The sequence below is a fragment of the Pseudorasbora parva genome, chromosome 11 (assembly GCF_024679245.1).
Source record: "Pseudorasbora parva isolate DD20220531a chromosome 11, ASM2467924v1, whole genome shotgun sequence".
NCBI classification, from domain to species: domain Eukaryota; kingdom Metazoa; phylum Chordata; class Actinopteri; order Cypriniformes; family Gobionidae; genus Pseudorasbora; species Pseudorasbora parva.
The window spans coordinates 23,365,274-23,382,986 of record NC_090182.1 but is presented as its reverse complement, the minus strand read 5'-3'; the positions used below and the strand labels follow the sequence as shown (position 1 = coordinate 23,382,986).

The 17,713-nt window shown below is 39.2% G+C and overlaps 1 protein-coding gene across 2 annotated transcripts in view; it reads left to right on the top strand.

The window, feature by feature from the left end:
* Positions 1 to 17,713, top strand: part of si:dkey-237h12.3 (teneurin-3) — a 174,619-nt gene that overhangs the window by 129,965 nt on the left and 26,941 nt on the right. For both annotated transcript variants that reach the window (XM_067457431.1, XM_067457432.1), the window contains exons 18-20: positions 1,534 to 1,795; positions 3,035 to 3,302; positions 4,210 to 4,353. In XM_067457431.1, the coding sequence (XP_067313532.1) occupies positions 1,534 to 1,795; positions 3,035 to 3,302; positions 4,210 to 4,353 (674 nt within the window). The remainder of the gene's footprint in view (positions 1 to 1,533; positions 1,796 to 3,034; positions 3,303 to 4,209; positions 4,354 to 17,713) is intronic.

The window sequence follows — 17,713 nt, the reverse complement described above, 5'->3', positions numbered from 1 at the left end:
TCGTAAACTAAAAACTCGAATTAATTCATAAAATCGATTTATCGCCCAGCCCTACTGTGTCCCTTTTGAACCCCTTCAAAACAGTTTATTCCACCTTTTAAAAGCCCTTTTTATCCATGTTTTCACATTCAGCCAATCCGAAGGTCCGAAATCTTTTGCGATTTACAACGGGTGGAATCTCCAGTTGTAACTGGTGATTGTAGTTTAAACCTACCTGGATCCGCCATCAAATTGATACATTTAATTATATCAAGTGCTATGAGAAAAGGCTATAAATCGCCACCTCCAAAATCCTTACACGCGATATAGCCTGCTAGCCAGGACACCTTCTTTATGTAAAGTAATAACGCAAAGATATGCTTGAATTTCTCACGGAAATCTATCAGTACCACTGGAATTAAAAACATTACAAGCTTTCCGTTGTAAATTGAGCTAAGGTAGATAGTTTTGAACACTGGCTGGTTATATGTAGGCTACTTGCTCAATTATTTTGGATAATTTTTATCCCAAAAAAGTTATGGACTGCAGTTTTAAAATATTTTAAAATGTAATGTATTCCTCTGATGGCAAAGCTAAATTGTCAGCAGCCATTACTCCAGTCTTCAGTGTCACATGATCCTTTAGAAATTATTTGGTGCTCAAGAAACATTTCTTGTTTTTATGAATATGGAAAATTGAAAAAAAAAAAATGGGGAGGGGGGTGGTCTTTGATGAATAAAAATTCTAAAAGAATAACATTGATTTGATATGAAAAGCTTTTGTAACATAAAAAATGTCTTAACTGTCACTTTTTGAACAATTTAATAATTAGTGCTGGATAAAAGTAAACTTTCTTTTAAATACAGTTTAAAGGGGTACTTCAGCACTGGGAAGATGAATTTGTATTTAAACTGGGTCATTAATGTAGGAGAAATGTGAAATTATTTTTGAATTTGGTGCTTTCGAGACTGAGAAAAGATGGGGATGAAAGACAACAATTCCCTGAATGCATTGCTTCACTTCCCTACGAGGCCACTCCCAAAGCCACCGCGACTGGATAACTTTCTCACCGTGTTCATTTTTTAATAAAATCAGTTCAGTTAGAGAACAGACACTACAATTAAAAACTGAACGTGTCTGTTCAATATAATGAGGGAGTGTCACAGCACAAACGCAGCAGTCGGATTACATTCATCATGATGACTGAGCTGAATGAGGTAAATATGGGAGCATGATCATTCAAATATACTCCAGGGTTTCTACTGATAGAAAGCCATATGCTAATCGCTGAAGTAACCCTTTAAGTCACACCAAGCTTTTGAATAGTAGTGTGCAATATTACATAATTTAAAATGCTTTTCATACATTTCTCATACATACAACAAAGTACAATGTATTATATTGCAATGGTTATTTAAACTATACCATAGTATTTATTTTAATACTTATCAACACTCTACCATGGTATCACTATAGTACTGTTTTGGAAGAGTAATGTAATCGTCTATTATACATGAGCTCTGTTGTGAAAATTTTATTTTTACCCAACTGCAGGTTTGATTTATTGGTGAACGGAGGGACAGCACTGACGTTGCGTTTCGTGCGCGCTCCGTACTCCTTTGTGTATCGCACAGTATGGTTGTCATGGAGAGTTTTCCATGTGATGGACACGCTGGTGATGAGAAAAGAGGAAAGAGACACACCAACCTGTGAATTTAGTGGCCTTGACAGACCCTCACCTCGAATCACAGCGTCGTCACTCTCCACCTTCTACCGCTCCAGCCCCGAGGCCAGCCCCATCATTCCTGAGACACAGGTGACTCATACCGCATCACATCTGCGAGTAAAATGAGTCTCGGTTTATTTTCCCAGAAAATCAAAATAAATTTGACTATGCGCCTTAAGCCCATCTGAGCTGTATGATTTAATGACACTACAAAATATGAGAGAACTAGATGATTTATACGTACAGAACTATACGGTCAGACATTCTTTACACCACCATGGATACTTTATATTGCTTCTGAATTAATTATGACAATGGTGTACTATATCATGTTCTTGTGACAGTAATAATTTAGATTTCATGATCATAACGTAAGTCACTTTTAAGGCTATAAGTAGAGATGAGCAGGGATCAGACGTAATTAAAAATGTATATATTTTTTTTGTAAATTCATTTTTGTTGAAAAGATATAGGATTCTTTGATGAATGAATAGAAAGTTCAAAAGTACAATCATTTTAAATTGTATTTAAATTATTATAAATGTCTTTACTGTTACTTTTGAAAAATTTAATAAATCATTGGTGAATAAAAGCATTCTTCACTGTCAATCAGTTTTAAAAAAATCACAATTCTTTCTCTGATTTATCATGTTTAATCACAATTAAAAATATTAATGGTTTTTATATATTTTATAATGTAATAATTTAACAGTTAATCTTCAAATTAATGTAGCAACAACATAAAGACGGTATATTTAAGTGCTTGCTTAATGGCATCTTCTTTTATGAAGGAAAGCCAGTATCACTCATAATAAATACTGCTACTGATGTCTCAATGAAAGTGATTTTTTTCTCTCACTCCAATTTAAACATTAATTATAGCCATTCAACTTTACAGTGTAATCTGTAAAGATATCAATTTTAACATAAAAGGGCTTATGTTATATTTTCCTGTGGCCAAGGTAGGAAATATACAGAAACTGAAAGAGAACTCGATTCTGCCGCTCTGAATGTCCAGAAAGACACACTCAAGTATCATGTGTGCAGAACTCATGATACATGCACGTGTCTTTCTGGACATTAATTTCTGCATTAATTGCGTATATTAGTTTTAACTGAAAATATTTAAACTGGAAAAAATTAATCAAATTGAATTGCCTTTTGAATGGTAGTGTATATCCATTCCCGAGTAAGAGAAGAGTGAATTTACAGCTTTTAATGAATTTTTGCAATTTTTGCATTTTGTTACAAATAATTTTAACAAAAATTATAATATGGACATTTTCAGTGCAAGCAAATAACCTTCCTCATGCACATTTTTAATCACAGGTTCTTCATGAGCAGACGGCCATTCCTGGTAGTGATTTAGACTTGATTTACTTGAGTTCACGTGCTTCAGCCTACAAACCTGTTCTGAAGGTCATCTTGACCCAGTCCAGCGTGCCCTTCGGCTTGGCTCGGGTCCACCTCATGGTGGCTGTGGAGGGCAGAATGTTTCAGAAGCAGTTCCCAGCTTCACCCCGGCTCTCTTACAGCTTTATCTGGGACAAGACGGATGCATATAGCCAGAGAGTCTACGGACTCGCAGAGGCTGTAGGTATGTAGCAGAACAATGGGAGGAAAGGGATCTATATAAAGCTCTCTGTGTATGAATATATTATTAACTTGGACTGATTTAACCAGGAGTCGATTAATCTTTTTTCACCCAGATAATTCTGTGGCGAGATTAATCTCCCTTTAAACTGATAGTACAAGTCAAACTGATTAGGTGAATGTGACTTATTATGATACAGACTAAAGGTTGAACTTAATGTTCTCTGATCCTTAAACTAAAGGGATTTAGAACAAATAATTCAGGACAATAATATGGTTTAATTTTATTACTGGAACAAATGTATGATTTAAACCATAAAATATGCATAGTTCAAAAGCCAATCTCATTTTGTTAAAGCTGTAGCGTATACTTAATCGTTATTCGAACCAGCTTTTGCTAAACTGGGTTGTGTTCTAACAATAAATAAAATCTACAAGCAGCTGCATTTTTCTAGTCCATCTATATTTTGCTGACTGCTCTTTGCATGTATAACTAGTCTGCAAAGGAAGCACAATGAGAAACACCAGCTTTTAGAAGGTCACAGTCCATTTGGAAAATGTTGCTATGACTGGGCTCATTGTAATCATGCCTTTTGCTGAAATATTTCTTCCCTAACAATGTAACTTTTTCTGAAATAGTAACTGCAACAGCAACTGCAACAAATCGTAGTAACTGCAACAAAGTGTCAATACCACATAATCTGTATTACTTGCATGAAAGTGAGCAGTCTATAGAATACATTTCTTTGAATGCTTAAGATATTTAAATATGCTTAAAATATTTGGCTGTAAAATTATGTTTAATATATGATTTTTAATTTATTTATTTAAATATAAAGCACACTTTAAAATAGATGGAGAAAAACATTTAAAGATAATAAATGCCCTTTGTCTGTTTTTCTATACTGTAGTATCTGTTGGCTTTGAATATGAGTCTTGCCTGAATGTGATCCTGTGGGAAAAACGGACTGCCATCCTGCAGGGATATGAGCTGGAGGCCTCCAACATTGGTGGTTGGACCCTGGATAAGCATCACATCTTGGATGTGCCAAACGGTAGGAATCACTTATTAAACCCCACCGGAACCACCTCATGGGAAATGTCCCCTCACCAACTCAGGGGTCAGTGCCTCTACCTGGACTCATTGTAATAAATATTCATCTTAACATGAAATATGGTTCATTGCCTCATTTGCACATAATAAAGCAGAGTTTGAAAGGGCTAATCACTCACAGTGATGACAGATTAAATCGGAATCATTAACATAGTGTGCCAAGTCAGAGCTGTGCGCTCTAACATTATGGGGGACATGATTTGGCTGAATGAACTTTATCCAGTTTTCAGGCGCAGAATGCATACTTATAGCTTAATTCAATAAAAGTGCCATTAAAACACAAGCGTGAATATGGAAATGTGGCATTATTCCACCAGATATTCCCTGTTCCTTTGTCTTCATAATGAAACAGGGTGACAGGGAAACCCATTCTGTCAGCTTAAATCTCCACATTCACACAGATAATGGCATCTTTTTATTCTTGGTAAATGACGACGTGTGCACAGTTTGAACCGGATCCAGCAGTCGAATTTAATGGTGCATTCTGAGAAAGAAGTCAGTTCTGCAGTGCATCCTGATCCCTGAACGAAAACACAAGATTAGACTGACACTTTTCAGGTGCGGTTATTTCTCTGGAGTTAGTTAGTGTGACACCATCTGATAGTACTTTTCCCTAACCAAAGAATTTAAGCCTATTTTTGATTGCTGGCTAAACGCCCAGTTGGCTGATCTGCTGAGCAAATGGTCATGGCCCTCTGCTCAACTCCTATTTGTGCACCTCTAGACAGTTTGTCTAGTTTAAGCACCGTTTCTGCCAATAAAGCTTCAATTCTTATTATACACCTCGAGCGCCAGAGTAGATTAAACCAATTCCAGATTGTTGAAGCTATAGAGATGGCTTATATAATTATCTTATTTTAAATTAGACCATTATTATGGAAATACTTTGGTGTTGCCATTTTATAATTTCTTAGTTAATACTGATTATAATAAATTAATAGTGCATTTCATTGATTTCTGATTTAATTTAATTTGATTTAATTGATCCTGCTGCCAAAGTCAGCAGGATGCATCATTTCACTTTATTCTATTTTTTATCATTTATTTTTGCGTATTTAAAGGTTAAATATTTAAGGATTTTTACACTGCTTATATTTATTTGCTTGCTGGTGAAGTTCATAGACATTAAATTGAAGATTAACTGCATTGTTTTTGCTGTTTTTGTGAACTAAATCTGTCAAAAGCCTCACAGACACTGTTAAAAGCGATGGAACAAAAAGCTCAGGAACTGCTTATTCTGATAGAAAGCACTGAGGCAGAGAACATCTGTCCTAGAGCTCTCAGCTCTGTTAAACATAAATCCATAACATGATCTTCTCTTCTTATCCATCTTATAACTAAATAATAGCAGGTTTGTGGTTAGGTGAGTTCCACACTGGGTTACTCAAAATTTATATACGTGTTCATAATCTTCTTAGTCATCGACTTATAGGTTTACACTGAGAAGAATGGTTCTTAAATGAGCTTAAGACATAAATCTGGCTCTCCCTGGTTACTCTGAGTTTTATACATTAGATGAAAGCTTTGAGCATTTGGGCATGTTACCTTTACCTTTACGTTTAGAACATTTACTGTAGATCAGAAGCGATGCATGAGAAGTGATGGAGATGGAAAAACATTTTGTCCTGAAGAACATGTCACAAATGTAACCAATTTGCCAAAGAGAGATCTTCTCTTTGACAGTCCAATTTGTCTCGCTGATTGATAATGCAGAGCCTCATATATCTATGACTTACAGGTCTGATCAGCAGTCAACAGCTGTGCAAACTTTGTGCATGGACATATATGTCTGTGTTTGAGCATGAGCTACATCCCATTGCTGAGCTTTTACACACAACAACCATACTGTCACAGTTATGTTCAGTTAAGTCGTTTCTGTCATGTCGGTATTAGTTGTGTATGTTAGCTGTTACTATGTGTATTTATACTCCCTTTTCTGTTTAGTCCTTTGTCAGTTATTGTTAGTGTGAATGTGGTCCTTCTTCTGAGTTTATTTGATTAAAAGGACTTTATAATCATCTTCATTTCCTTCGTCCTGCGCTTTTCTCAACCACCTAACCGTAACGTGGGCGTGCCTAAGAAATTGACTGGAGGCAGGGGAAAGAAAAATCACAAACAACCCTTGGAACACTACCCTTTGAGATTTTAAAGGGTAGGGTTTAATGCTATTTTATGCATTCTGACTTATTTACAATGTTAAAGGGTTGGATGCTAAACTCCTCATGTGATAAAAAAAAAATAGTTGGATGGTGTCAGACACAGAGGTAGGTGTAACGTGAAAAAGTTTATTAGACAGAGGTAACGGAAACAGGCAGAACACAGAATGATATCTTGACACAAACTGACTGATGACTGATAACTTTCCTTTGTAGATGGTGGAGATGAAGAGGATGAAGATGTCAAGGATGTCATTCCTGTTGATCCATCACCGTTCCTCAGGTCCGTAGTCCTCCCAGTCCACTAGTCCTCCGAGCCGGAAGGTAACTTCATTCAGCTGCCTCTCTATGGGGAATGGTCCCAGGTAGCAAGGACTCTTACGGCAAGGCTGCCAGAGACGGATGTCCCGGGTAGATAACGAAACCTTCTGTCCCGGTTGGTACTGTGGTGTGGGTCCTCTCCTGACTTCAGCTTGTGCCTTATGTCTCCGGAATGCCTGCTGGAGTTGCACGTGAGCTGAATCCCAGACCCTCTTGCTCTGTTGGAACCAATGATCCACTGCTGGGATCTCTGAGGGCTCACCCAACCATGTGAAGAGAGGAGATTGATATCCCAGGACACACTGGAACGGGGTGAGCCCTGTGTTGGACTGCCAGAGGGAGTTCTGGGCGTACGTGGCCCTGGGTAGATATTGGCTCTAACAATCCTGGTTCCGATGGTAGTAAACCCTCAGGAATCTCCCGACTTCCTGAATCTTACGCTCAGTCTGGCCATTTGTTTGAGGATGGTACCTGGAGGATAGGCTGACGGATACTCCTAGGAGACGGAAGAAAGCTGACCAGACGCAGGATATAATCCCTTGAGGGGAGTGAGCTTACAAGATGTCTTGAGGCATGGAGGGCCACCAGTAACGTTAATGGAGGAGCGAGAGGATCCTTCTCCTGCCTGGGTGTCCAGAGCCCGGTGAGGAATGAGCTATGTCCAAGAGGGGAAGCGATGGTCAGGCGGTACATACAGGCGTCCCTTTGGATCTCCCGGCGGAACAGGGTTTTAGTTGTTCTCCAGTTGGATCTGTTGATGGTTGGCCCATTGAATGGGACTGACGAGCATGGCTGGAGGGAGAATGATCTCTGGGTTCTTTGGTTCAGGATACGCATGGGATAAGGCATCCGCCCTGTTGTTTTGGTCTCCAGGACGATACGTTACCTTGAAGTTAAAGCATATGAAGAATAAGGCCCATCGGGCTTGGTGAGTGTTGAGTCTTTTGGCATCTCTCAGATATTCAAGGTTTCGATGATCAGTGATGACTTCGAAGTGGTGTTTCGCTCCCTCCAGCCAATGTCTCCACTCCTCCAAGGCAAGATTTTTAAAGCCAGGAGTTCCCGATTCCCGGTATCATAATTCTGCTCTGCCGGGGATAGCTTCTTCGAGAAGAAGGCACATGGATGGAGTCATGAGGGTTCCCCCTGCTGCTGTGACAGCAACACTCCGCCCCCGGTAGAGGAGGCATCTACCTCCACGATGAACTGGGGGTTAGGATCGGGGTGAACCAGGATCGAAGTGGACTGGAAGGCGAGTTTCAACTGGTGGAAGGCTTCTTTGGCGGATGGATTCCAGGACAGAGACTTAGGTTGGTTTTTCATTAGTGAGCGGGGAGCTGAGCAGACTGTAGTTGTGGATGAAGCGTCGGTAGAAGTTGGCGAATCCCAGGAATCGTTGCAAATCTTTGATGGTGCGGGGTGATGGCCAGTGTAGAATGGTGTCCACCTTCCTCTGGTCTAACTTGTCGCCATGGTTGTCAATGATATAATCTAGAAACTGGACTGTGGTGGTATTAAACTCACACTTGGTATTAAACAGATACAGGTGATGCTCACACAGTTTTTGGAGGACTTGAAGTACATGCTCTTCGTGCTTCCTCAGGTGTCGAGAGTAGATAAGGATATCATCTATATAGACAATGACAAACTTGTTCAGGAATTCTTGGAAGACTTCGTTCATAAAGTTCTTGAAGACGGAAGGTGAGTTGGACAACCCATCTGGCATCACCCGGTACTCGTAGTGACCCGAAGGGGTGATGAAGGCGGTTTTCCACTCGTCACCCTTCCGGATGCGAATTATAGGCGCTTCTTAATAGAGGAGATGGCGGCCCCTCTGAGTTAAAACTGTTTGTGAATTGAGATGACGATAATCGATGCATGGCCGCAAGCCTCCATCCTTTTTTGCCACGAAGAAGAAGGTCGAAGCGGCAGGGGAGGTAGATGGTCTAATGAACCCTTAATGTAGCACTTCATGCACGTACTCTTCCATGGCCTGCTGCTCCGGGATGGACAGAGGGTTTGCTGACTGATGAAGCTCCAAGCTGACCCGGAGTCGATGAGGGCTTGTGCTGAAATGGATGAGTGAGAATTATTAATGTATACCAGGGTCTTGGTAAGATGAGCAGTATGAGGAGGTAATTGGATGGTGCTCACCGCTGGACATGGAGGTCGCACCGAGCAGGTGGAAATCCCATGTCCATCTCCCCCACAGTACAAATACAACTGCTAGTTGATCTGGCATTGGCGTTCCGTTGTGGTGAGATGGTAAGTGTCAATCTGCATGGGTTCAGGTGCTTGAGATGCAACAGATGGTTGGACGAGAGGAGGATTGACAGTGGACGTGGTGAGACCACAGGCAGATAGTCTTTGTGATACTCTGACTGTTTTCTGATTAATAACTCAAGACCGATTGAATCTTCATAAACAACATTCGTAGTTTTACCTCATTTTGAAGGCCGTGGCGAAATGCTGTGATGAGGGAGGATTCATTTCAACCGCTAATACATGCCAGAGTGCGGAAACGTAAGGCGTAGGAACTAGCGGTTTCTCTCTTTCCTTGACGATTGTTGAAGAGTTGATCGTGAACAGACAGTTCAGCAGCGTGTTGACCGAAGACTTCCTTTAGATGACAACAGAAAGCGGAGACAGAGCCGGTGACTGGGGCATTCGATTCCCACAAGGACTGTGCCCATTGTAGTGCTCGTCCGGCAAGCAAGGAGATTCCACTCTCACTCTCTGCCTCTCTCATGTTGGAACAGATGGGAATTTGCTTTCATGTACAGGGAGTATTGTAACAGAAACCTGCTGCAATCCTCCGCCGCGCCGCTGTATTTTGCTGGTCAGGCCATGGGACTTGCAGAGGCAACTGAAGAAGTGACGGGCATCACAGGTGCTGGTGATGGTGGTACGATCATGTTAGCCACTGGTGGTGAAGGATTGTTGTATTTAATTAGTGAGGACCGTACAGCTTCAACCAGGTTGGTAGAGTGATCAGCGGTGCAGTCCCCGCCTGTGTCCGGAGAGCTCTGCATTTGGTCTGGTCTTCTGTCAGACACAGACGAGGACACAGAGGTAGGTGTAACGTGAAACAGTTTATTAGACAGAAGTAACGGACACAGGCAGAACACAGAATGATATCTTGACACGTAGAAACACAAACTGACTGATGACTGATAACTTTCCTTTGTAGATGGTGGAGACGAAGATGATGAAGACGATGCTGGAGATGGAGACCATGATGAGGATGAAGACAGGTAAGTCGAACAACAGGTGAGTAGACGTTTGTCATGGACGGTGTTTGGTGCAAGACCAGACAATGAGTGATGGTGAGTATTGTGCTTAGGTGATAGGTGATCATAGGTGTGTTTGTGATCAATTCCGGTGATTGTGAACGAGTGGGCGTGGTGAAAGTGTCCGTGTCAGATGGTGCATGAAGTGCGGTTGTGACAGATGTATAACAGTATTTCTGTGCCAAATATACTCCTGGTATCAAACAAGTTTCAATTCGGCTAAAAGGTGAACCAAAATATTTAGTTTAATTTCAAAATAACATTTGGTTTATATTTCTTGTTCTTTTTTTGTGTAAAACCTGATGATTATGTTCTGCAGCATGATTTGAAAAGGATGGAAGCAAGAACATCTGACCATCTGTACTAGGGGTGTAATAGTTTAAATTATTTACGGATCTTGTAACACGGTTTTAGAGTTTGGTGTGATGTTCAGGGGGGGAAAAAGACTATTGTCAAATAAAAATAAAGAAAATAACAAATAATTACAAGCAAACTGCACAAATAACAACGGAGCAAAGATACAAATAAAATAAACAGTGCTGTTCAGGTTTTTCAGGTAGGTCTAACATTAGTTTTCAGGTACAACAATTAAATAAAGTAATCAAATGTAAAAAATAATATTGTATATTTGACTGATTAAAGATGAAAGATGAATTAAAGATTAATCTTTATTAAAGTTAAAAAATCTGTTCAGTCAAGAGCAGTGAGTGATTTCCTTGTCTTTTGTTGTTTGATTAACATTACAAATACAGACAGCAGGGGTATTAGGCTGCTGTCACTTTAAGATATAATGCACCAATCCAGTACACTGATACTGTACACGTGTTCACTTAAGACATAACTGACTACGTCTGCTAGGATACACCAAGGCGGGCATGTTGAAATCATTTTTGTGTGGAATTTATCCGTTCAAGGACACGGCACTCTGTGTGCAGGCTTGAGTTCTCATTCGTGTCTTCTGGTTCTTAAATGTTTAAATTGGCAAGGCTTAAATTAATTTAGTTTAAACACAGAGAGCAACATGTGCTGTTCTTGCCTCACCTGCACTTACATTAATCAAACTTTACAAAGAGTGACTGATTTGTTGTTTTTTTGTTCTTCGCTGTTGTTGTAATTTATTGGGAAGTCAGAATGTGTATCCATCGACAGAAGCATACATTATACAAACTATGTCTGTCTTATTTACGTGTTGTTATTTTTAACAAACCATATTATAGATTGGTTTTCAGATTTAAGATGAACCCCGGTGCGTTTTACCAAGAACGATTATATCCCTTATCTGTACAAAGTTCACATGATCAATGTTACTAAGTTGCTTATGTTGCTTAAGTAACTTGATGGCAAATATTTGGTAATTCACCTTTTAATATAGATAAGTTCAGTGTTGTCTTTATTTTTGACACCTCTGTAGGTGTCATTCCTTAACCTTTTTGGTGAATTTTTCCAATATGGCAGACTGCTTAGCCTGAAGCGTTTTTACAAATGCAGGAGAACACCTAAATGATTTGATATTCAGCTTGTTTGCTTGACATTTACCAAATAGTTTTATTTATCCCATTGCTATTTGATCAGCATATTTGCTCAGTGAATAATCAATAAGCATAAGCATTGCATTACTGTAGATGACATTGAATAAAATTTCCATTTATAGAGTTTGCTGTACTTCATATAGACATTGACATGTAGCTGAGAGTGGCCAAAAATTGACTGTTTTTCACCTAAAGGTCTAGCCATAAAGTCTCAAGTTAATTAGGCCACAATTTATAGCATCCATGCTGCATGGTAATGAGTAAAACTAATGAAAAGCATGCACTTTAAATGTAATTATTTTTTGATGCTGCTTGTAATTATTGGTTCTTGCATAGCACTGTTTGTGTTATGGATATTTCAAATTGTGTGGCTTGCTAACGGCACTTGTGCAATTACCTTTCTAAGCAATTGGTTTTATTGTTCCTGGAAAATATGAAAATGCATAAAAACCTTTGTTGAATGAGGGAGCTGGGCCAAAGGAACTAGATATCATAGAGACATTAGAGGTATTGGACTTTGTCAGTAGAAAACACCCAGACCACCTTAGCAACTGCATAACAATATCCTGACAGCCACTTATGATGCCTTCATAGTGACATTGTTTATTTTCCAAATCATTATGTGAGTTATTGTTCATGCATAGGATTTAGTAAAATCTTTGTAGATATAGTTCATTATTTTCTTTCATGTACTTGAACAGCAGTTCATATAAGCCATGCATAATGAGATTAGGGCAATGCAATGGAGCAGTCAACGAGTTTGAATAAGTGAGAAGTGTTATTGGTTTGTCTTGCTGTCAAGGTCAATGGCTTTGTTGAGTCACACCTAAAAGCAGACACCAAAACCAATTCATCTTGCGACCTCTGAATGAGAACAGCAGCTTCTATTGGGCTGGGCGTTTTCAAGATCCCCTCTGACTATGTCTTCATTCCAGCCCTCCTCTCAATCAATTAATCAATGGCAAAGCCTAATCAAGCTGGAACAAATTGCTATGCACCCTGCTTAGCTGCACATGTGAAGACATTAGCCATGATTCACATGCAGTTCAGATTCACAGAGGGTTTTGGGTCATTTAAGCACTCTGTGAAACAACTGATATCAGCCAATGACAGTTTACCACTTTTGCAGCTGAAGTGACAGTCATCACACTACAGAGGAATGCCCGATGAGACTTGGCACAGGATACACTTGATTTGTCTCCTCAGTGACAAAGTGTATTCGGCAAAGGCGACGGGATGTGCAAATCTACATATTTTGAAAATCATCTTGTTGGACTGTGTAATTGGGCTGTTTTCAGGAACAAATTCCGAACCCATGAACCCAATCGGGCACATTTCTTGGGCAATGTACATAGGACACTTTCTTTTGTTCAAAAACAATTATACAGAGTACAATTGAATGGAACAGAATTTTGTGGTTTTGATTGTTGTTGTTTTTTTAAAGACTTTTTTTAGCTTGATGTGCCATTTTAAAAACAATGCCTGTGTCTGGATGCTCAAAACCAGATGCGATACAATAGCAAAAGATGTCTGTCTGAATGTTTGTTTTTTAATGGCAGATTATTTAAAAGGGCATGCAGCTGAAGGTTTTACTAACAAGCTTGTTTGGTTGATTTTTTTTTTTTTTTTTGTAATCTTATTTAAATGTTTTTTTTATTTTTTTTTTATCAAGACATCATATCTACCTTCTTTTCATGGAAATACATTCAATCACTCAGTTGTGTCTATGAGATGCTGTGGCACTGATTTGTTACAATATATATATATATATATATATATATATATATATATATATATATATACACTCACCTAAAGGATTATAAGGAACACCTGTTCAATTTCTCATTGACTAACTGGTCAACTGGTCAAGACAATCTCCTGAACACCAAACTGAATATGTCAGAATGGGAAAGAAAGCAAACTGATTCAAGCAATTTTGAGCGTGGCATGGTTGTTGGTGCCAGTCGGACCGGTCTGAGTATTTCACAATCTGCTCAGCTATTGGGATTTTCACGCATAACCATTTCTAGGGTTTACAAAGAATGGTGTGAAAAGGGAAAAACTTCCAGTATGTGACAGTCCTGTGGGTGAAAATGACTTATGCTAGAGGTCAGAGGAGAATGGGCCCACTGTTACTTATTTACAAGTGTAATTTACATTTGTAAATTTTAGCAGCATCAGCCTGCCTCTGCTTGTCAAAAATGTATTTTTACTGTGGCTAAACGTTTAAACTAACATTGTGATGCTTGAATTGTTTGATATCTATGGATTGTATTATATGCAAGACAAGTGAAGTGTTGATTTGAGAGGCTAAAGTGTTGGGTTAATAAGTAATCTTTATTCTCTGAAAATAAGGATTATATTGTTTGTTTGATGTTAATTAATTGAATGCAGGTTCATGTGTGAGATGACAATAAAATAAATAAATATATTTGAATTGAATTAACATTTAAAAATGATCATTATTTTGCATCATCTGAGGCTTTTTCGGCCTAATTATATAGACTACAGACAGTAGTAGGAGTTACTTCCGAATGTTTTTAACCCGCCCATAGGGGATGGGATCTTACTCAAAGAATATAAATACACACTGGCGCTCAGCTCGGGCATTCATAACAGAGTGGTGCAGAGCAAAGCAACTTTTCAAAGAATTACTATGAAAGATAAGCTTTCCTGGGCATGATCTGAAAACATTTCAGACTGGACACGCACTGTGAATGACTGCAGTGCTTAGCTCAGCTCAGCTCTTTTCTCTCATGATGAATGAAATCTGACTCCTGCTGCGTTTGTCCGCTCGTTCGGCTCGCTCACGCTTTATTGAACTGACATGTGTTTCAGTGTTTTATTTGTAGAGTCTGTCCTCTTACTGAACTAAATGCTATTAAGTCTATAAAAATTAAAACAATAGTGCCGCGGTGGGCAAGTGATAACCGGTAGCCGTGGCTTGGGAGTGGCCTTGTAGGACAGCGAGGCAAGTGCATTCTGGGAGTTGTTGTCTTTCATCCACATGAGCCAAAAATAAATTTTCAATACGCATTCATCTTCCCAGTGAAGTACCCTGGAGTGAATTGCTATGGCTACTTATATACCCTCAAAGTGAACTCTGTTTTTGAAACCAAAAGTTGAGGTTATCCACTTACTTACTCTTAAAACATACTTAGGTATGTCACATTAAAAAAAAACATAGAAACAAGGTTGAAAAGCTGGCAAAATATTTAAAACTGAACAATTTCCTAATTTTTAAAATGAAACTTGGCCCCTGAACCAATTATAAAGCAGTGGTGATGGTGTGTAGCCACTGAGGTAGCTAGTTACTGAGCTTGAAATGTGGTGGCCAGCCAATTGGAGCATAGTTCATTGCAGTGTTATTGATGTGATTAATAGGCCAAAGCAAGTGTTGGAAGTCTAACATGTTGCTCAGTATGAATAATTTATGGCCCTGGGCATGGCACTTCCCTTTGAAGTTCCTCTTTGAAGCCAACCCCAAAAAGAAACAAGTTAAATTTTCACAGGACTGAAATATTTATCTGTAATGACCCAAGCTCCTCACTCAGTCTTGGACTGAAAGTGATGTTAAAGTGATTGAAACGATCAAAGGTTTTAGAAGGTGAGATCTATAGGGACCGGAAAAATAAAGCACACAGCTGTATAGATAATCACCACTCAGGTGATTGAAATGTCTCTGGTTGGTACATTTAATGCCCGAGGATTGAGGACTATGCCTTTCTTTTGGCATTGCAAATTTGAGACAGATTCCCTCTGGATTAACAGCACAAAACAAGAGTCATATTTTCCCAAAAGAACTGCTATTGTGTGGCACAAACTTTATATATATATATATATATTAGGGATGCAACGAATCCAGATTTTTGAGGTTCGGCCGAATACCGAAACCACTCGTTAAGATTCTGCCGAATCCGAAACCAAATACCGAATCCAACTCCCATCCTCAGTTCATTATCACAGTAAACACATTAATGACATAAACAACGTCCACAGCAGTGTATTTTTTATTTAATTTAATTTTTATTTTTTTAAAAGGCAACATTATACCAGGATGACTGTGCCGTATTGCTGTCTGTAGATTCCTTTATGCACAACTCTTATTTACTCGGGTGGGAAGTTCGGTTCTTTTCCGCGAAACGGACTGTTCGTTTCAATGAGCCGGTTAAAAAAAAAAAACGGATCACCGCTTCTTTTACGTTCTTACGTAATGACGTCATTTCTATCATCCCGGCGGATGAAAATACATTCAAACACATTCATATAAAGTATTTGTAATCAAAACTTAGTATAGTAATAATTATTATTGTCATCATCATCATCTTGGATACGTTTTTTAATTCATGTTTTGCATGAAAAATACAGCCACTGTCGTGCAAACACTGATGTTTTACTCAGATTAAATAAACTTACATTGACATAACATAAACTTACACAAATCCTTGGTTCACCCATGCTCATATATTATAAGCCTCCGTTTTCCGAGAGAAACAGCAGCCGTCCCACTCCGAGAGAAACAGTTTGGTTCAAGACGACGCTATCACGCATGCAGTATCTCAGCTTACCGGTTCTCACAGCAAAACATGTCTCAGTTCAGTGAACTGTTGGAGTTACAACATAAACTTCAAGGTATTAGTTTATTTCTAGTCTGAGGGACTGTCACTCATGTCAGAAAGTGAGTAACTATATAATAACTTGTGAGATCAGCGCTGATTTGAGACGCGAACCGTTTAAAACGATTCAGTCCGATTTGGTAAACTGGTTCGACCAGATCACTAAAAAGATCCGGTTAAAAAGAACGATTTGTTTTCGAAACGGACATCCAGCGGCTATTGTTTAGGGTTCTTGCCACCACGAGACAAATCGGCATTGCAAATTGAACATTTAGCTCAACTTGAATTGCCTTCTTGTGACTGAAAGTACTGCCAAACAACACATTTTCTGTTCACAAGTTCCATTTTCACTTTCTAACAGCCTACTGCATTCGAACAGTCCACCTAGTAAACACGTTGCCATAATCAACCGCGGCATCATGTTCAAACAGTATCGCGTAGTGCAAGCCTATTCGGTTCAGTGGAAAAAAATTCTAAGGTTCGGCAGAAACCGAACACAGTCAAAAAGCTCTATTCGTCCGAATCCGAACCCGAATCCTGGATTCGGTGCATCCCTAATATATATAGCCTGACAAGCCAGACCCACATCAAGATGTTTGGTCTGGAAACTCACCATTGACAGGGCTCAATCCGAGGGGCGGGATAAACGGTTGTCTTTCAAACTCCCTCTGCATGAGATAGGATAGCGCTATAAACAACCAGAGCAACAAAGGTGAAGCAGAGCTTGTTGATAGATTAAACTTTCGCCGTATCCGGTCGGCAAAACTCCAAACACATCTTCCCTTTTTAAGAATGACTTCAGTGCTGTTCTTTTCTCAGAGAAAAGCTTAACTCCAAGTCTTGCAGAGTCGTGGTCAAAGCTGATTCGAAAGACTGCCGTTCACCAGTTTCTGTCTTTACTAGAAGCACGCAAACGCAACTCGGCCGTCGTCATTATGGCCCCGCCCACCGACTCTATACACGATGCGATTGGCCCAGCAAGAGTTAGGCGATTACAGCTCAGAAGGGTATTGAGAGTTGCTAGACGACACTTGCGGGCAGATTAGATTTGCTGCCGCTATGGTGCATCTAGATTTTTAGGCTTATATATATATATATATATATATATATATATATATATATATATATATATATATATATATATATATATACATACACACACACACACACACACACACACTATATTGCCAAAAGTTTTGCGATGTGTACCTTTGCATGCACATGAAGTTTAATTACATCCCATTCTTAATATGTAGGGTTAAATATGGAGTTGGCTTACCCTTTGCAGCTTTCTACAAGGTTTATGAATGTGTTTATAGGATTTTTTGGCCATTCTTCTAGAAGTCCATTTGTTAGGTCAGGCAATGATGTTTAGCTCAGTCTCCGCTC